The sequence below is a fragment of the Solea solea genome, chromosome 10, assembly GCF_958295425.1.
Source record: "Solea solea chromosome 10, fSolSol10.1, whole genome shotgun sequence".
In the NCBI taxonomy this organism is placed as follows: domain Eukaryota; kingdom Metazoa; phylum Chordata; class Actinopteri; order Pleuronectiformes; family Soleidae; genus Solea; species Solea solea.
Window position 1 is genome coordinate 7,328,209 of NC_081143.1, and position 20,523 is coordinate 7,348,731.

At 38.9% G+C, this 20,523-nt stretch overlaps 3 protein-coding genes across 4 annotated transcripts; 1 reads left to right on the top strand and 2 right to left on the bottom strand.

Moving 5' to 3' along the window:
• Positions 1 to 311: 311 nt before the first annotated feature.
• LOC131466439 (THUMP domain-containing protein 1-like) lies at positions 312 to 3,776 on the bottom strand. The gene is made up of 5 exons (XM_058639651.1): positions 3,361 to 3,776; positions 2,449 to 2,578; positions 2,285 to 2,370; positions 1,824 to 1,986; positions 312 to 1,699 (listed from the first exon to the last, which is right to left on the bottom strand). Exons 1-5 carry the CDS (start codon positions 3,565 to 3,567, stop codon positions 1,368 to 1,370), a joined length of 918 nt encoding a protein of 305 aa, XP_058495634.1. The 5' UTR covers positions 3,568 to 3,776; the 3' UTR covers positions 312 to 1,367.
• A 1,146-nt stretch (positions 3,777 to 4,922) lies between these two features.
• Positions 4,923 to 8,959, bottom strand: eri2 (ERI1 exoribonuclease family member 2). Its single transcript, XM_058640712.1, has 9 exons — positions 8,903 to 8,959; positions 8,542 to 8,606; positions 8,378 to 8,458; positions 8,145 to 8,272; positions 7,884 to 8,046; positions 7,388 to 7,488; positions 7,140 to 7,221; positions 6,953 to 7,041; positions 4,923 to 6,568 (listed from the first exon to the last, which is right to left on the bottom strand). The coding sequence occupies exons 1-9, from the start codon at positions 8,923 to 8,925 to the stop codon at positions 5,120 to 5,122; spliced, it is 2,181 nt and encodes a 726-aa protein (XP_058496695.1). The 5' UTR covers positions 8,926 to 8,959; the 3' UTR covers positions 4,923 to 5,119.
• Positions 8,960 to 9,344: 385 nt separating this feature from the next.
• On the top strand, positions 9,345 to 20,324 carry LOC131467200 (RNA exonuclease 5-like). Of its 2 annotated transcripts, none has more exons than XM_058640971.1 (19): positions 9,345 to 9,451; positions 10,171 to 10,437; positions 10,551 to 10,677; positions 10,765 to 10,882; positions 10,953 to 11,081; positions 11,361 to 11,449; positions 12,155 to 12,270; positions 12,358 to 12,496; positions 13,384 to 13,478; positions 13,559 to 13,661; positions 13,739 to 13,836; positions 14,150 to 14,258; positions 14,972 to 15,088; positions 16,427 to 16,564; positions 16,710 to 16,802; positions 17,801 to 18,143; positions 18,252 to 18,430; positions 18,586 to 18,695; positions 19,591 to 20,324. In XM_058640971.1, exons 2-19 carry the CDS (start codon positions 10,187 to 10,189, stop codon positions 19,655 to 19,657), a joined length of 2,421 nt encoding a protein of 806 aa, XP_058496954.1. In that variant the 5' UTR covers positions 9,345 to 9,451; positions 10,171 to 10,186; the 3' UTR covers positions 19,658 to 20,324. The 2 variants fall into 2 exon arrangements, with proteins under 2 accessions (XP_058496954.1, XP_058496955.1); XM_058640972.1 differs by having other exon boundaries at positions 10,974 to 11,081.
• The last annotated feature ends 199 nt before the right edge of the window (positions 20,325 to 20,523 follow it).

The following is a 20,523-nucleotide window of genomic DNA, read 5'->3' on the forward strand; positions in this document are numbered from 1 at the left end:
GGAGCTACTGCTTCTGTGGCAACACCCTTGAACAGAGCCTAGTTTCTGCAGTTAATCATCTCCCTTAAACAAGAGATAAGGAATTAAGGAACATACATCTAGTGTGAAACTAATTGTAAATAGTTAGCTATATCAATTTATCAGAATTTAATCAGAGATTGTCAGTCAGTTTTAAGCTTCAGTTTGTACAATAATGTGAATGGGATCATACTTAGATCTTAGAATCTTACTTGAAACCATGGCATTAATCCATGTGCAAAATGTGGCATAATCACCATTTTGTGGTACAGAGAACAACTAAGACTAGATCGTAGGTTTTAGTAACAAGGGATGTTTTACTCTTTGATGTTAAGTGGAAAAGCTCCAACACACTAAATGTACTAAACTGATTACAAACACAGGCAATTTTAATTCAGGTGCTTATTTAGGAAATAACATTTCTTCCAAAAAACATCCATTATTTCATGTAACACACACCTCTGTTTACTCAAATTTAAAAAGTATAATTCAAATGACACTTAAAGAGAAGATTCAGATGAAAAAAAAGTGAGCTGCTGCAACAAAGTTAAGCTGCACATCACTAAGACACAGTTAATTCTAAAGCTCTCCAATTTAAATGGACACCCCAATATAGTCAATAAAGTTTTCCTAAAGAAAACAGTCAGTACATAATTTTATGTAATTTTTCATTTTGTCAAGTAATTTAAAATGGACACCTCAATATAGTCAATAGTTTTCCTAATGAAAACAGTCAGTACATCATTTTATGTAATTTTTCATTTTTGTCAATCTCAAGGCACATTTCCACCAGCTCTACTTGCCTTACCTCACCACACCACAGCACGGTTTAAGAAGCGTTTCCACTAGCATAGTACCTGGTACCTTCGGCGAGGTTCCAAGCGTGGTAGTAGTAGTAGTAGTAGGTTCTATGCGATGATTGGTCAGACTGCCGGCCGCTGACTGGCCAGAGTCCCATCACAGGAAGAGAAATCCCACTCACAAATCAAGCCGACAGCGCCGAACTGTAGATAAATTAAAACTACTTAACAACCCTAAAAACGTGGGTTAATCTCCAACAACTACAGAAGTCTGGTATAAAGTCACTAGTCACTCGTGTGTGTTGCGTATAAAACAAGTCACAGCAGTTTCACTCAGCCGTGCAGTGATGACTCCGCCCACGTTGGTACTTTTTTTGTAGTGGAAATGCAACCTAATCGTGCCGTGCCGAGGTGAGTAGAGCCAGTTTAAATGCGCCATTATAAACCATGTAAAAAGTCAGATTTCTTTCACTTGGCAAACAAAAGCATAACAATATAACAAAGGTATTTTAAATATGACCAACAACTTGTTGCTTTGATTTCAAAGCCTTACTCTCCTTCACCTTGACCCTTATCAACCTCCTTGTCGTCCTCCGAAACATTTTTGCCATTTTCCTCATCACCCGTCTTGTCTTCATGTTTTGTCTCCTCTTCCTTCTGATTCCCCTCCTCCTCGGGTTTGTTTGCATCAGTTTTTGCTGAGGTCGCATCAGGCTTTGGTGCATCCACTTTTAGTATTTCCTGAATGTTGTACTTTCTATACAGTTTATAGTCTCTAACCACACTGATGCAACACACAGCCTTGATAACCTCAATGATGATTGTCAGTTGTGGGTTTGTCAACTCCAGTTTGTTTTTACGATTCAACCTCCCCAGAACACCTGTGATGGTCAATAAACAAAAGATTGATTGAGTTTAATTTTTGATCAAAATCTGATGAAATATTCAAATTTCCTATTCAACTAAATTGTCCAATCAATATTAATTGGATTAAATAAACTCAACCTGCAATTGATTTCATGATTTCATCTGTCTTCTTGTAGCCGATGTCGCGGCCCTTGAAGGCAATGTGATAGGTAGCATAGTTTGGTGTTCTGAACCATGGTTCCAAGAAAGTAGTCAGGTACCTCACTATTTCCTCATGGAAGGCCATGCATGTTCCAGTTACCTAGTTTGAGAACAAAACAAGGATTAGTCACTATTAAACTTGAATTATTCCAGTCTTGATATAGACTAAACTGATTTTTAGTGTAAGCAGCTAACAAAACTCTGATTGGCACATAAATACAAATTCATGCCTTACTTTTTACCTAGATGACTGGCAACGTAATTGGCAAAAGTGGAGTTGGACAAATATACTTTAAAACATGCACTTTAAAAACATGATTGTTTAAATATGGTCACTTGTGATGACAACTTTGCATACTATGTGTATTAAGTTGACTAATATGATTTTAGATTCTCACTGGCAGCATCCGGAGAATCTCATTGGACTTTTTCTCCTTGGTGGTGTGAAGATCAGACAGGATGGAATGAACCAACTTGTCAGGTTCTAGGAGAGCAAAATAAAGTTAATGACCTATATTCCATAATCATGAAGACGCAAGTATTCTTTTGATTCAGTGTTTACCAAAATTTTGAGTTCTGATGAAGATCACATTGTGTGCCCCACTCTTCATAGCCTGGAAGTATTTCTCCTGTTGTGGTCTCGGTGCTCCAGCCTCTAGTTCCTCATTGATGCTCTCAGCACCATCATGCAACTGTAATCAATGGAGGCAATTTCTCCATCTAATGATCATTTGAATTAGATTTTTTTTTCAATTTCTAACAGCATAGTTTGTATGCTAACCTCCAACTAGCCATTTCTTTTTCTTAAGAAGTTACTTTACTTGTGAAATAAATTTACAATCTACCGTCTTCATTACAAACAACATCCACAGTATTTTCATTCAAAAAGAAAAAAACAAACATCCAAAATGGTCTTTAACAGAGCCAGCCCCAAAGTAATTAACAAAGAGCTGTGACAATATAATGTTATGCCATATTTTATTTAGCCCATCTGTTTATTGTTTTAACTTTTAGGTATGGCTGCCTTTGTTTTATTACTTTGCAATCTATAGTATCGCCATATGCCTCCTTTGTAGGGCTGCAACGATTATTTCGATTTTTCTTTTTGATTATAAATGAATCGGTTTAAGTGCTTATCTAATAACTAAAACAAGCTTTCTGATTATTCTGCTTTTTCAAATGTGAATATTTTCTGGTTTCTTTGCTCCATGTCATTGAGAAATCACAAAAAGGGAATAATTTTTGGTTGGAAAAAACAAAACATTGTAAAACATCATTTCCAGGTTTAGCAAAGAAACCTGGAAATTAATCGAGAAAACAATCGGCAGATTAATCATTATGAAAATAATCTTTAGTTGAAGCCCTACTACTCCTGTGGCTTCACAACACCCGTTGTTAGAAGGAACATATTGCAGTGGTTCATTTTATTAGGTCAAATAACAGAATAGGAATGACTGCAGTGTGTCCCACTCACCGAATCCGGTCCATAGAGCTTGTCAGCGTATTCACTGAGCAGGTTGAGGGCCTCTGGTGTGCACGTCTTCTCGTTGTTGCAGGTGACGAGGATTCCCTCCATGCCCACGTCCAGCTCCCGGGGACCCTTGTGCCGCTTGGTATGAAAGTATCCGTACGCATATCGCTTTCTGTTCCGTTTCCTCGACTCGTTTGGCACGGCCGACATGCTACAGCAGCGACGCTTTCCTACTTAACTGCAGTTAAGTAACAGCGAACTACCGTCTTGTTTGAGTTGCTTCTCCTCGGTGGAATTAGTCGTTATTTTCCAAGACGGGCTGAGACGAAATTAGCTAAATGCGTTTTTTATCCAATGTGGTGTCTACACAGTAAAAGGCGAGAGGAGTTACTGTTGTCTCTAAAACGTCTCCTGAAGTCACAACAACATAGCAGTAGTTTAGCGGCTCACTACGGCGTGCGAGGAGGGACAAAAGGCAAACTATAAACTAGACATTTGTTTTTATATATTTCACCTGTAAAACATAACTGAGTTTCATAATTGATAATAAAAGCGCCTTTGTAAATAATACATTTTTTTAAATATATTTTTCGACAATAAAGTCGCAATATTGTGAGAATAATGTTGATATACTGTATATATATTTTTAAAGTCACAATAATATGTATATGTATATATATATATATATATCATAATTATTAACTATTTAAAAAACTAGGCTTTTCCTCCTCCGCTAAAGAGATGATTTCCTCCAATTCTGTGTGATTCTTTCTTCGAAACAGACTCGACTATTTAAAGCTAATGACAGCATGATGGTGCTGATGTGCCAAATAATGAATGATTAAGTATTTCCTTACTTGTGAAGCCCAAACCAAAATATAACATCACAAAATTCTCCGGACCTGATATTGGCTTCACAGACCACCACTTGAACAAAACATTAAGAAATCATTTTCTATAACTGTAATCACCCGATTGTATTTCTTTATTTTTTCCTTTGTCTAATTTGTATTTTTACTTTGATTTTTCTAATATTTATTAATATACATATTTTTCTTTTGGTTACGCACATGATTTGCCATGTAACTAGCAGTAACTTTAATTATTGTCCTGGCTTAATTTTATGTTCTGTACGTACAGTACATAAAAAAATTCAATCCATATCCAACCCAATAATCAATGAAGTTAACATTTCTGTTTTATAGAGCAGATTTATAATTAATATTGCTGGTAATCGTGATCTCCAACACAGTGTTTGTTTTCTGTGGCCATGATTACCTCAGTTTACTAATTCATATAGGATATATTAACATATACCGACAAAGTACAAACACATGTCCTAATGTATGTGTGTGTATATACATATATATACACACACACACACACACATATATATACATAATACACATATATACATAATATACATATATATATACACATACATACATACATACATACACACAGTACAACCAACATCTTTCAACATGCTGTAATTTACAATGTGAATAAAACCAAAAAATCTGTTTTGTTGCATTTATAAAAATTGAAAACCAATGATCAATAACCATAATTGGAATAACTATATTTGGTATTAAAAATGATTAGTTGAGTAAAGACTTGACTGAGATGTCAAAGATGTGCAATTTGTTTTTCCCCCAGTTTATAGTTATTTCTGAATCCTCTTCATGAGAATTTGACTTCTCAATGAAAACGTCTCTCCGATTGGTTTGATGGAGCAGATTGTGATGCATGTCCAAACAGATTAATAACTTTTTCGTAGCGTTAGCCTCTGTTGTGGAAGACAGTTAAAAGTCGAGTTGATCTGGCCCAGTGACACAGAGGCCAGAGCAGCCAGGGAGACACTCTTCATCAGGGATGATTCCCATTTGAAGAACTCGCATCCCTTCTGGATCCTGCCTCCACTGCCTGAGCGGCGGACTGGACAGCAGTAAAACCCCCGGTCATGGTTCGGACCACCATTTGACACAACCTGACGCTTGGCACGGCGTCCACATGAGCACAGTGGGGATGTGATCTTCTGTCCTCTTTTCGTTGTCACAGAAGTGGAGGAACGGTTGATACATGATGAGTGTGTGTTGGCTGGCAAAGAGCGGAGGACATTCTTGGGTGTGTTAAGAGTGCTGAATGAGGAAGAATGAGAGGGGGGTCCAGCCTGTCTTGCTGAGTCAGTGTAGATGGTGAAGGAAGACCTTGGAGTCTCTGTGTTTTTCCTGATTTGCATAACTGCTTTGGGTTTGGTAAATGAAGTATTAGGTGTGGATGTGTTTCCAGGAATGAACGTTTTGTGCCCTAGTGGAGATGGTGTGTTTGTTTTGTTGTTTTTTAGGACTCCATATGACTTGTCTTGGATTTGTGGAGATATCTTATGTCCTGATTTGTGCAAATTTGTTTTGGAGCCACAAATAACAGTCTTTGGCACAGCAAAATATGGCTCTGAGATTGTTGTGAGATGCCCCATCTTGTTTGACTGATCTGTCCTGCTCTTCTTTGCAGATGTTGTGGAAAGGCGAATGGTCTCAGAGTCCATCCCAGCACTCATGTTGTCCTTTAATGTGACCTGAGCCTTTGTTAAATGTAAATGTTGAGGTTCATCTTCTACGTAACACCCACTGTCAAAATCTGATACGTACTCAGCGCCACAACATTCTCCATCAGCTTCATTCATAATATTATCATTCTCCAGCACCACATCGTCATATGAACCACACCTCTCCTCTGTTTCCACTGAAAATTCTTCACTTTCATCTTTCTCAAGTTGCACAATCAATCCAGTTTTTGTGACCTGGTTTGGTTGAGGCAGATGAGATAGGCAGCCCAGAGTAGTAGAACATAGAACAAGGCTTTTGTTACTACTACTGTGTGGTGAGGAAGTGGTTACCAGAACTGAAGAAAGGTCAGTGACAGCCACTGCTGTAACCGTTGTCCTGCTGTGTCCCCAAAGTGGTGCAGTAGCAGCATTCAGAATTGTCTTGGGTGAGATCAGGTTTTGGACAGATTCCTGAACTGAATTTTCTTTTGGGTCAAGATTTACAGCATTCCCCGCTGAACGTGACTTTATTTGACAGGATTCAGAGGAAATCGTGGATGATGAGTTTGTAATAAGGATATTTTCTTCTTTATTGATGTTGGGTTTTACTTTTGTCTTGTCTGAAGTTAGGTTTCCAAACACAGGATTGACCACGGATGGGGTCTATAATAATGAGAAGATTGGAGATATAATCAGTAACTCACACAATAAGATAAAATAAATTAAATTGCCCTAATGTTTTAGTGCTATATTATCCAGCCCCTTCATGTATAAATATGGTGCTATTATTCTCCAGAAAGCAGTACTTCAAATTTCATGTTCCATCCAGAGCAGAATTTTTACAAAGATGGGAACAGGAAGGCAAAAAATCTGTAGTTATAATTAGCAGCACTTTTATACATATTTATTCATATAAAAAATATACATGTAATATAATATCTCTGTGACCCAAACAAGCTCATCGTCCATAACAGGTTCTGCTCTTGGACAAAAAAGGAGGTTGGGCGTTTAGTAGCAGGGAGGTAGTGTTGGTCGATGGCCACTCACCCTCTCAAGGCTTCTGGTGATCTTCATCACACACCCATCCCTCATCATTCTCACTGCCAGCTGAGCTGTATTTCGGGCATCATCCAACCCTGACAAAAAAATAAAAACACAACACACAGACTTTGATTGTGTTTATATCCTAAGTAGAGTTATATAGGCCAAAAGACCATTGCTCTTTTTTTTGTACCTGAATGTTCTCTCCCTGTAAACTGAATTCCTAGATCTTGCAGGGCCCCATTCAGGCCTTTAGGTTTCCTGTTGTAAAATAGCTGGAAAAATACAACTGGCAGACATCAATTAACTATTTTTTTTATTTAGTCAATACACACAACTGTTGGAAACTTTAAACTCATAAAATGTAATTTGATGCATAGTCTTAAGTGAACAAGTTATTATGAAAGAGAGCAAATGTGAAAAGAGAAAGTTCTTACTTACTCTGTATGTGCTTCTCAGGTCTATCCAGCTGTTGAGCACATCAGGTTTATGGAGCTGCTTACGTTTACACTCGTACTGCAAACAAACTCCAAGATCCCAGTCTGATTTATAGTGCAACAGGAGGTACAACAAATGAGAAAACATGATTTATTTTTACAATACATCAGTAAGTGCTTGATTGGATTGTACAGTGTGTGTACACATTTTTTATATATATATATATACATACACACACACGTGTATATATATATATACATATACATATACACACACACATATACATATATATATACATATATATGTATATATATAAAACTTAATGATTGTGTTCAGACAAAATACTTGACATTTGTGTGATCTTTTCTTTTTTTTTTTTACAGTGCAGGAAGTATCTTAGTAAACTGAACCAAGGGCTGGTGAGGAAGGTTATGGTGGTCATTACTAACAACTTATGGTGAACCAATACAAAAATGTGTACGGTAAAAACATTTTTTACCTGACCATGTGAGGAAAGTACACAGCTTTTGAGAAGGTGAAGGTGCAGAACATCTCTGTTGGCTGTTGGGAAAGACTACACCCATCTCAAGCTGCAGGTTTTGCAGCCAGCGGCAGAATCGAGACAGACAGATCCGGAGGGGGATCCCTGCCTCTACTTGCATCTGTGAGATGGAGAGAGATGAAGCTGTCAGATGCAAAGTAAACACAAGTGTGGTTCTTAAATATATTATGTACAAATATTTTGCATGTGCACACTCACCTGTGTGATCCCAGTCAGCTCAGTGCAGAACTCAGAGAGAGTAGGATGTTCTTGGGGTTGAACATATGTGTGAAACTCAGACTCAACTTCTCCTGAGGACGTGTTCAGCAAAACAGCAGGGAACTCAACTAAAGGATAAGGAACACATGTGTTGTTTGTAATGAAGGGTGGATAAGTAACGTGGCCCCACATGAAATATCATTCATGGAAAAATAAACCAGTGCTTTACTTACTAACTTCCTGGCTATAGTTGTTTTTCTCTTTCCAGCATGTAGACTCAAAATCAATCACAATCAGGTATGAAAATATTTGATCTGAAATCATGTAAACCGGGTTAGACAACTGCCACATGATGAATGATATTTCAACACAAGCTGAATGCAGACCGATCACTCACTGGACACAAGTGACTTCTTTGACCCAGTGGAAGACTGACTCCGCTGCCTTAATAACCCAAGCTCTCTGTGGATAAAGATATAAAACCACAATAAAACCTCAAATAAAGATCAATATGACCCTTCGAAGAAAACACGTTTATCCACATATAATCAAAAGCATACGACTTGCTACTACATCTTCAGATTAAAACTCAGAAAAGTACCATTAAACTTTCGCATGCTCATCTTAGTACACGTGTTTTTCCAACATATTCAAATGGGCCTTTTGTCTTTTCTATTTGTTATTTGGGTTAGCTGTTGTTAAGCTAGTTAAGAGGCTAATGACTACTAAGTACCGACTGCAAATTAAAAGATACGTACTTGGCCAGTTTCCTTGTCGACATCACTGTTACCTGAACCTGTGAACCAGTTATTTTTTCACTAATGAGGGAAACTCGACAGAAACAAGACAAACGCAAACAAAACCGCGCTGGGTTTTCAAACATCAGCATCAATCAATCGGCGCTCGATTGACTGTGCCTGGAAGGCATCATCGAACACTCGATCACACAAACACCACGAAATTTATATCCGGTGTTATTGTGTCCTGACAAAATAAAAGCACGTACAAAACTACAGCGTAGACAATATGATGTATTCAAATAAAATTTGACTCATTTGGATATTTATATAGTTACATTTTCTTTAGTTAGCTATAAATAGACGTTTTCTCAATGAAACACAACATATTAGCCAACATGGGAATTTATTTTGAAAGTCATTACTCGGACATAGCATTTGTATATTTGATCTTTACACCCCACTATCACATGCTGCTGCTGCTGCTGTTGCTGCGCTTTAGCCATGTGTTTTTAACCTGTACCATTCGTGGAAAACTGAATTTGGAGCTACACGGACTAATAACTATTGGTATTTACACATTTTTACTGTTGTCCTTTCTTTCAAAGTTTATATACCACCTTTATTGTGGAGTAAAATGTAAATATTGTACTGGCATAAAGTTGTGTAGTAGAAAACAGTATTTATCTCGTAGTTGCTACGTAAATAAGACAGCAAATCTTAATTACGTCATTATTACGCGGGATTGTAATGTGCGCTTTTCAAAATGGGATTAAGTACCCCCAAAACAAGATAAACCAACTTTACATGTCTCCAGTTGCTCCCATGATTACCATTTTGCTTTATAGATCAATATTTGACACTGCCATGTCGTAAGGTATTTCATGTGTTTGTTAAAATGGTCAGAAACACCTGGTGTATAGTTGAGTTGTGTCAAAGCTGAATAGTTCCCCTAGCTGCTTATATATAATATAAAAGGTTAAACACCACAATTGGTGTTTAACACAGAGTATATCACTTTGGAGTAATACATCAGTTGCATTTTGTAAATGTCGATTAATATTCAAGGAAAATGGTAAATGAAAGCAAATACAAGCTAGGAAATTTGAATGAATTAAAATTGATCAATAGTAAAAAACAATCTTCTACTTTAGAGCTATATGATATTTGACAGATATTGAGATCATGATGTTTGATGCACAGGTCTTGCTTCTTGGGTGTAGGTGTTTAACTGTACAATTCATTACTGATGGTCAGCTCACATTTCAGAGATCTGTTTTCTTTCCCAGTGGAAACAACAGTTGAATGATGGACCCTCCATCAGCAGCTACAGGTGGCAGAGGGAAAAGAAAGAAAACCTCCGCAGCACCTGAAAAGAACAAGAGATTAAAAATGGGGGAAGATGGTGAGGGAATGGATGGGTGTGTGCATCCAACCCATTCACCGAGGATCTCTTTGCTGCTCAATCGACTCCAACAACCAGTGACACTGAATGAGCTGACAGAGCTGCTGCATTATGCCGCTCTGGGGAAGACAGGTGGCATCACACAGCCGAGGTACTGACTTGTGGAGCCAGATTTGATGCATTTCTTCGACTCTCATCAAGTAAATAACTGTCACTTACTTATTATTTTGTGTCTTTGCACCTCACATCTCATCTTTCTGCAAGTTGGTGTCGTCTCCACCATCAGAGGAAGGTTAAAGGTGTGAACGTTGTCATCGTAAACGGTCTGACCCAGAGTCACTTTTACAAGCACTACCTCACTCTGCAACACCTCAGGATCACCTACACCTCTGTAAGTATCCAAAGGAAACGTAGGGACATAATAATGGTTGAATGAACATTTTGGATGCTAATGTCTGCCATTGTTGGTCTGTCACAGAGGGTCACCTTCACTCCATCGTCTCAAAACATCGCATCTGAAATCTTTAGCAGTGAAGTTTCCAACTCAGATGGTCCATCGATTCATCAAAAAAAGGAAAGCGTTAAAATGCACAAAGGTGAGAATCACATGTGTTCTCTAATGAATACATTTTGATGCCTTTTTCTAATTTTATGACTATGTGTAAGTTAATTTGTGTTCTGGTGCAGCACTGAGGTGTCACCCGGTCATCACCAAGTTTGGAACACAGACCAGAGGACTGACAGCGTATTTACTCCCCCTGCAGGAGATGATCCAGCGTCACTACCCTGTCAAAGGTGAACATCTGTTCAGTAAGAAGCACATTAACTGACTGATTCTGAAAAAGGAAAATGTGGAAAATGTTTAGCCTTACCAGGTTTTAGTGCCACTCTGCTCCCGACTATCTCAGTTTTTTTAGATTCATCCACTCTGGGTAGCATATTTGAAAAGCTCAGGGTCAGGGGAGCAGGTGACACATTTTCAGATTTAGCTTAGGTTAGTGTGGACACGGTCTCACACTCTGTTGATGTCTCTGTCTCTATCTCTTCTCCTCACCTGTGGTTTGGTTCATACAGGAATGCCAGGTTTTGAAGATTTTGTGTGTACAGACAGCGTGAACTGCGTGACTGACAGCAGTCCTTTGTATGGCCTTGACTGTGAAATGGTGAATATGTCTTAAATACTCAAACCTATCTTGGTAGGAATCTGTAGCTATGTTGCTTCTTCTTCTGCATACACAAATTTAACTGTACTGTTTATATTCTTTGGATATTTTAAATGCTCATACAGTAAACCCTTTTATGTTTTTTACAATTAGCCTTTTTCCTGCTTTTCTTATATTGCACGTTTTCTCTTTTACTGATTTTCTTGCTTTTATTTGACTGTCCTCGTTACAGCTGCAATACAGATCACATCCTTACTCATCTCATCCTGAGTCAGACAAAACAAAACCAGCAGTATCAAAAGGGATTTTTTCAGTTAACATAATCCTACGTTTTGTTAGATATTTTTCACTCCTAGAATGAGCTGCATTACTTATAAGGACTTTGTTTGACTCACATTTGCACACACCTCCTGTAGCTGTTGATGTATTTCATGTGCCGTCTGTGACACTGCGAAGAGCGGTAACTGCGAAAAACAAAACAAAATATGAGGAAAAATAGCAGACATTTGACTAACAATACAATTATCCAATAATCCACAAATAGATGTGTTCTGTATCAATCTCCTCGTTTTAAATATTTTCCTCATAATTTTTGTAGCCTCTCGTCTCCAAATCATCAGCCATCTTGTTCTGTGAAATAGTCACTGTTGCTGTCATCACGTCATCATTGGTTTACTGTTGTGTTGTGTTGTGTGTGTGTTTCAGTGTCTGACAGAAAAGGGCAACGAGCTAACCCGTGTTTCTCTGGTGGATAGTGATGGGAACTGTGTGCTGGACGAGCTGGTGAAACCAGAGAACCGCATCCTCGACTACCTCACCAGGTACACATGCACACAGAGTTGTTTCCCAGTGATTAAAAAAAAAAGAGTATCGTTCTGTTGCCTTCATTGCTGTGTGCCTTCTGATAGGTTCTCTGGCATTACCGCGGCAATGTTGCGACCCGTCACGACGACCCTGCGGGACGTGCAGGCAAAGATAAAGGCGCTGTTGCCATGGGATGCTGTTCTAGTCGGGCATTCACTTAATGGTGACCTTGTTGCACTCAAAGTGAGTGACTGTTCGTTTTTCATCAGTCTCATTCTTGTGAACCTGAGGAATCCTTTCATATTTGGCACAAATGTTGATTTGTACTCACAGATCAACATGGATTTAGGTGGCCAAAGGTCACAGTCGCCTCACAAAACATGATTTTTCGCTCCTTTTAAAGTTTCAGTGTGTAAAATTTAGCAACATTTATTGGTGCAGTTGCATGTTGCAGCCAAATATTCCTCACTTTACCCCTCACTTCCAAGTGTGTTGGTGAACCAATGTAGCCTTCAGTTAGCACCAAAACATAAGTGATGTTTAGTTTTTCCATTGTGGGCTATTTAAAAATGTGGTGGTCCAAAATAGCGGCCTCATTAGAGGCGACCCAGCTCCTGATATAGATATAAAAGGCTTGTTCTGGGGTAATGAAAAACAATTATTCAGTTACAAGAGTCCCCTGTGGTAAATTCAACCCTTTTAAACACTCATTTGTGCCAAATTCAGTCTTTTACATAACGCTGCTTGAGGCTGTAGAGATTGTGCAATAGACTCATGGTTTTTTATTATCATTACTTAAGTATTTATTTGAGTATGGTGCGTGTGCAATTTGTGTAAAGTGTATTCACTTTGAGTCTATACTTGTATTTTGTCATGTGTAGTTTTTATTTTATCTGTGAAGGCATTATTATACAAGACAAATCAAGTATAATTATTTTATCTTCAATTTCTGTCAAATGAAAATAATTTCACCTAAGGTTCACTTCAGCATGCACATGTTACAAGAGTTTGGAAAAAATGTGTGTAGACTGAAACTGTTAATCGGTGGAGGCAAACAAATGTTGAGCAATGATTCTCGTTTTTAAGGAAAATAAGTTTTGACCTGTGTTGTTTTGTTGTCCTCACTACAGCTCATCCACCCTCATGTAATCGACACGTCGCTGCTGTACAGGAAAGAGTTTGGACAGAGGTTTAAGCTCAAGGTTTTGGCGGAGACAGTTCTGAAGTAAGTTTTCACTTTGTCCCTCTCTACCTGCATTTGTGTCTCTCTCGCCCACCAAGGCCAATAATTCACTTGTGTCCAAGGAGGCAAATACAAACTGAAAAGAAGATGGGTCACGATTCTATTGAGGATGCTGCAGCAGCACTGGAGCTGGCCCAGTACTTTATTAAAACAGGACCTCGTCAGGTAACCCCCCACACACGCGCACACACACGCACAGAGATAGAGCTGATTTAAGTTTTTCTCCATATGCTCACTGTCAGGTTTTAGAGCGTCATCTGGAGGAGCTGTGGGGATACACATTGGAGGAGGAAAAGGAGGAGGAGATCACAGACTCATCTGCACCCTCGCTGAGTCTCAGGTACAACACCTGTCAGGACATTGAAACAAAACACACATTTCGGCAAATTCAGATCAACACCACGGTGACTTTGTTTGAGCATCATAATCTATACATTATTTTCTCATATATTAATAATGTCATCTAAACTACAACCACAGGGTGAATGAGGTGTTACCTCTTCCTGAAAGTCCATATCATTGTCTCTTTTAATGAATTAAAGTCTTGTCTACAAGCTTCGATACTAAGTGAAGCGTTGTAGTTTTCATTCACAGTTGATACTGGTGCAGTTATATTTGAGGTGTTCTCTGTCTGACTATCTTTCCTTTTGCAGGTTTGCAGACATATTACAGACACTTGGCCGGACAGTTGCATTTATAGGGAAGCGATCGGCTGTGGCCTTGGATCTGTCCAATCAGCAGTGGCACAGCTCTGATAAAGAGGTTAGAAGTTGTGGGTGGTTTTGACTTCAGCCAATCACACACTGTTGCTGAGTTTAGAATAAGCAAAATGTGTAGTTCCCTTTTATTTTATTTTTTATCAGATAGAGTTTCTCCTCTTTACATATTATACATGTTAGACCAGTGGTATTATACCAAGTACCACCTGAGAGAGTATTGGACTGAGCAAAGTCAGCTACAGACTTTTCGTCCTCACATATACTTCACACACTGGTACAGTGAAATTAGGTTAAGATGGAGCCAGAGATAAGGTGACTCTAATTATTTAATTTATTTATATTATTGAGGTCAAAATTCCTCAGCTCCACTGCGATCACATACCCTGGTTTATACACTAGAACAGTATTTCCAATTTTCCTCCGAGTACCAGCAGAGGAAACTTGCATTCCACTGGAGGAACCACAGTTTGAGATTCTTAGAACATTCCCCTAGTGTCTACGAGTAGAGCTTTTTTTTTTTTAATCACTCAGATTTGGTTAGTGAGACATTTTCCTGTGGGGAGACAAAGTCAGAGGAGGTAATTACACACAAGGGCTGAACTGTAGCAGTTTTCCTTTTGCTTTAAGATATACTTTAGATTTCGCTGTTGTTGACATTTGCGAATACATATATGTACTAAAGATGCAACTGTACATGTACTGTGCACCTGAACCCCTCGTCCTCTCACCTCTGCACCGTCATCTCCTCTCCCTCAGGTGTTGGCTTCCTACAGGAAACAGAGCCAGAGTTCATTTCTCTCAGTGCTTCAGTTTTCTTCCTTCTCAGACCACGTCAAGCGCTGCGTGCCCGAGCAGGAGCAGCGATACCAGAGAGTGAGTCACTTTATACACACATCTACTTTTAAAAGATCCTGCTTAAACTTTACAGGACGTTTGTCATTAATAGTCTCCTTAAAAATACTTGAGGTAACACTTTCAATTACAGTACAGTCACAGGGAGGTTTGTCTAGCTTGGTGATAACAATGGTAAAAGTAATGAGGAGTTAATATTACAGTAATACCATGATATTTCCAAAGTAATAGCTTGGTCATAAGAATTAAGACACAGCATACTAAAAACAGACTAGTAATCTTTCAAAAACTTTACTTACTTCAAGCATAACATTCAACCACTAATTGTTCTTTTCAGGAATGCAACTAAATAACTATAATTTGACATCTTATTCAATAAATAATAATGTGCTTTTACTATTTTTTCTTTGAAAATTCATGGATTATATTTTACCATTAAAAATAGTTATTTTTTATATATTATTATATTAAAGAGCTTCTACATACTGGTGTAATAACCATTACAGAAGCATAAAAAATTATTTTGATGATTAACAATGCTGTTCATTTAGGGTGGTGGTTAGGGCTGTGCAATTCATGGAAAATTGTCTTTCAATTACGATTATGGCCCCAAACAATTATAAAAACAATATAATAAAAACAAAACGATTACTACAAATTGGGGGCTTTTATTCTGACACTTTTAATGCTGTAATGGTGTTTGACTTCCTGTCCCGCTTGTTATCCGGCAAAAGTAGAACACAGGCGTTCAGTGGAATCCCTGGATTAAACATGCAGTGTGACTAAAAATATACAATATTATATCTGTATATACACAATCATTATATATAAAGGTATAAGGTAAATTCAAAAGGTTCATTTGAAATTTCATGCTTAAAGCCACATTTTTGTTTTACATGCAATACATTCCAATTGTTTCAAGTTCAAGTAAACAAATTGACCCAAATAATCCTTATTATTTTTCCCATAATAGAGCAGCCCTAATGGTGGTCTAATAAATTAGAATATGAATATGTAAAGTTATTTATGGGCAGGTACTAAAAAAAAGTACCTGGTACCAGGAACTACGCTCGTGGAAATGCAACTTAACCGTGGAAACACGCCATAAGGCAACACATTAAATCTAACGCGAAACATTAATATGAAATGAACTTCTGCCATTGGAGAAAACTGTGGCGGTGACTTTTGTTATTGTTAACAGCAGCATAAAAGACTATGTGTGACTATTATTGAGTAGATTTCACCGTCTTCAGCAGACAGACTGACCTCAGCAGAGAACACTTGCTCTCCCTGTGTCTTCCCTGTGGGAAATGCTGTGTAAAAACTCTACTTCACTGTTTGTTTGCGTTTGTCCTGCAGGTGTGTGCAAACCTTCGGGACATGTGCGTAGTATTCGCTGGGCCGTTCCCTGCAGGTTTCTCCGAGAGGGAAGTGAAGCGATTTTTTTGTTGCTGTGGACCTGTTCGGAAAATCAAAATGCTGAACACAGCTGTCAGAGTAGGTCTCACCTGCGTCTCTGTATTGGTGTGATTTTCTGTTGTTTTTAAACTTGTTTTACTGCCTAAATAACCCCTGTGGCCATGGTATTAGATCATAAAAATGGTTTTATCGATCTCTTTTTGTCTTTCTGTTTGGTCTCCAGGTTCATGCAGAGGTGGAGTTTGAGCTGCTGGAGGGAGCTGTGCTGGCTTTAAAGATGCTGAATGGATTAAGTTTGCAAGGACAATCCATCAAGGTAACTCTTTCTTAACATTATTAATTACTCCACATTATCCACCTTGTTCCTGTCACCCATGATACCTTGGTGTGAATTATGGACACTTCATCCAGGGAGAACAGTCACTCAGCTGGAACTAGTGTTTTCCACGGCAACTGGACACTACTTTTGATGATGTGATCGTCCTCCTTCAACACAGTACATTTTCTGGCATTGTTAGAGTAACACCAAACCTGTCAGTTTAACACAAATGACCTGATCAGGACAAGATACACTTGGGATTTGTGTTAATTTAACTTATTTCAAAAAGTTGAATATAAACCGTTAAATTGACTCTTTGTGTTATTTTAACACTTTTCTGTGATTGTGACACAAAGGTGTCCATATTTCCCAAATAATAATCAATTTAAATGACTCTTGTTACTTAAACACTTTCAGATTTACTGTGTATTATGGGATGGACGACCTGCAGAAGTGGCCTCACCTTACCTCGCCACTTTATTAATTTACGAAGAGTTAGTCATTTTTACACACAACAATTTTTCACCCATCCTTATTACTCACCAGTAGTTCACAGGAGCACCTGGGAGGGGGTTGGGTGCCTTGTGCAAGGGCGCCCCAGCCCTTGGCCCATCGTGGGATTGAGCCAGTGACCTTCCAGTTACAAGCCCAATTCCTTTCCTCTTGGCCATGGAAAGCGATGACCAATCTGAAAAGCTCTAAAGGTGCATTAGTATTTTCACAGCGATAAGGTTGCTCGTGTTTTGTTAAAGGATGGGGGACAATCTTATTTATTACTAGTATGCCTTGCAGCAGCAGGCACTAAAAACCCAAGCATGGGTTTTTAAAATAGTAAGACCGGTGTAATCCTGTAGCCACACAACTGCTACAGTGTACTTTTCTCTTTCCTAAAGTCATTTTCGCAGTAGCGTCTCCAGGAATAAGGTGGCTAGTTGTTCACAAATGCTCAGTAGCCACTCTGTCCCAACAGTTTTTGCTTGTGTGTTCCTTTCAAGGTCCAGAGGCCTGTTAATGAGTCCATGCTGGACCTGGATGAAACTCTTGATGCTTTAATGGGTGACGCTCTCAACACCAGTTCCCTGTATGCCATTAAAACAAAGCTCAGAACGGCTGAGAGCATGAACATTTCTGCAAAGGTCAACGGACACACAGTAGGTGCACAATTTCCGGGTGCATCTACCATTAAAACTGCCAATGGTCCGTGTCCGACTAAAGCACACAATAAAGCATCTAAACTGACTGAGGAAACAGTCAGAGAGACCTTTGGCAACTTTGGAGCTGTGCAGAGAGTCGACCTGCCTGCCAAACCTGGAAAATATGCAAGACACGCCTCCATAAGTAAGCACAAAAACGTCAGTATTCACTATCTCTTGTTCTATTTGCGAGCGCTCTCGCAAAAAAAAAAAAAAGATTAAGTCCTCTACTTCATTTGCATCCACTTGACAGAGTTTGAGAGTTCACACAGTAAACATGCAGCTCTGACCTCTGAGGATCTCTCCATGGAAAACTACGTCATCTGTCCATCCCTGACTCCATCTCACCTACATTCCTGGGTTTCACTGGCAACTACAGTGGATGCTGAGGGGGAGGACACGGAAAAAACCCACGTGCACAACAGTCATCAGGTAAGAAAGTCGATTCACTTGTGAAGAAAATGAGTCAGTCTTGGTTTGGTGTGTTTGTTGCGGCCGGTTTGTGCTGTACTGCCCTGTCAGCATGTTAACTCTCACTGCTGAAATAAATCCCAGAAGAAACACACACTGTAGTCTGTTCTCTGCAGGACCAGGAAATGGAGCTCATGATGAGGAAGTTGGACCGCTACCTGGGGAAGATCTTCAAATCTCTTCCACCCTGCACCTTGTCTGTGGTTGTGCTGCCTGGACACAACAGGTGAGAACTGGTGACTAGAGGTCGACTGTTACGGGTTTTTCTGTGGTCAGTTATTTTGGCCCATTTAGTGATTTTCAAGAGTCTGGGAACAAAAAAAAAAAAGAATTCTCATTTATAATAATTGCCCGATTAATAAATAAGAATCAGCCGCTTTATTCTCCCTATGAGGGTCACTGGTGCCAATCCCAGCTGACATAGGGCGGAAAGGTGGGGGATGCCCTGGACAGGTTAGTCAGTCCATCACATGGAGACTAACAACCATTCACTCTCATGGTCAATATAGAGCAGGGGTGTCAAACATACAGCCCGCGGGCCAGATTTGGGCCTCTAGATGGTCCAGTCCGGTCCCCAGGATGAATTTGTGGAAGTTTCATATTATGATTAGAATCTAAACATGTGATATACTATAGTTTTCAGTTCCAAACCACTGACTAAATGTTTTGTGCCTTTATGGATCCAATGATCTGCAAGTTGTAATGCACACGTGTTATTGACATTTCAGGATGTTGGAAAATGGGAGTTCTTGTAGGTTATTATGCTATTATTTTACTGCGCTGGTCCACCTGCGATCAAATTGCACCTTTTGTGGGCCCTGAGCTAAAATGAGTTTGACACCCCTGAAATGTCCATTTTGGTTAATCCCTATATGCATGTTTTTGGACTGTGGGAGGAAACCAGAGAAAACCCCCACACACGGGGAGAACATGCAAACTCCATGCAGAAAAGCCCTTGGGCAAAGGCAAGAGTGCTAACCGCTACACCAACCACGTGGCCCCTGGCCCAATGCCGGTTATTAAAAAATGGCAAATATTGGCTCAATTAGTCGGCCTAAACTGTTTAATCAGTCAACCTGTACTAAAGTCCAACATTTCTCACACGCCTCTGCTCTTTCCAGCGTTCATGGTGAACTTCCTGGTTTGTGCTTCATGGAGGTGAAATCAGGGTCTGGAGGAGAACAGTGACATCAAGGAACTAACAAATGACGACGAGGACAACTCCTGTGAAGCGTCTGAATCCAGCAATTTTTGCAAGCAGTATGTTAAAAGAAAAAAAAACAGGTTGTGTTTTGTACTAAAATAAACTTAGTATGTGAACACGATTATGTTTTGCACCTGGAACATGTTCTGTTCATTATTCAGACGTTTCACTGCCTGTTAAACTGGCTTCATAGTATGAAAGTAATAGTCTTGTGCATGTTTATTAATATATGATGCAGGATTTACATTTTATAAAAGCAAAAATGGCCTTTGGTACAGATTTATTTTCATAATAAACCTGATCATTTGCAGGATCAGGGTCTTTTTTTTTGGATAAAAATGGTATAAATATTTATGCTAAAACTGCCAGGTTTGTTTTTAATTAAAAACGGTGTTGATGTGGTTTGATGGTTTACTTCTTGTGCTTTATTATCATCCATAAACATGTCAGTCCATGGGGGGGATTTCAATTTAACACACAAAACGACTTATGGCCAATTGTCTTTAAGAATGAAAATTAAATATTCAATTCTGTTGATTTATTTTGGCTATCCGATTGTGATCATTACATTGGGGGTTTAAGAATGAGATTTTTTGCCTTTAAGCCAGATTTATAGAACGTATGGTTCTAACGAAAGAATATTGTATCCAACTTTTCTTGGTGCTGTTTCTTCTCATGACAACTACCATTATGTAATTGTGAATGTTAGATGCCATGTGGTCATGTTTTTTGTTGGAATCTTATAAGCCCTTATGGGCTGAGCCTGACTGAGCAATCAAACTACATGACCTGGTGGATTTCTCTTCCTTCACATTTACAGAGCTTTGCTGAAAATGTGACTGATGGCTGA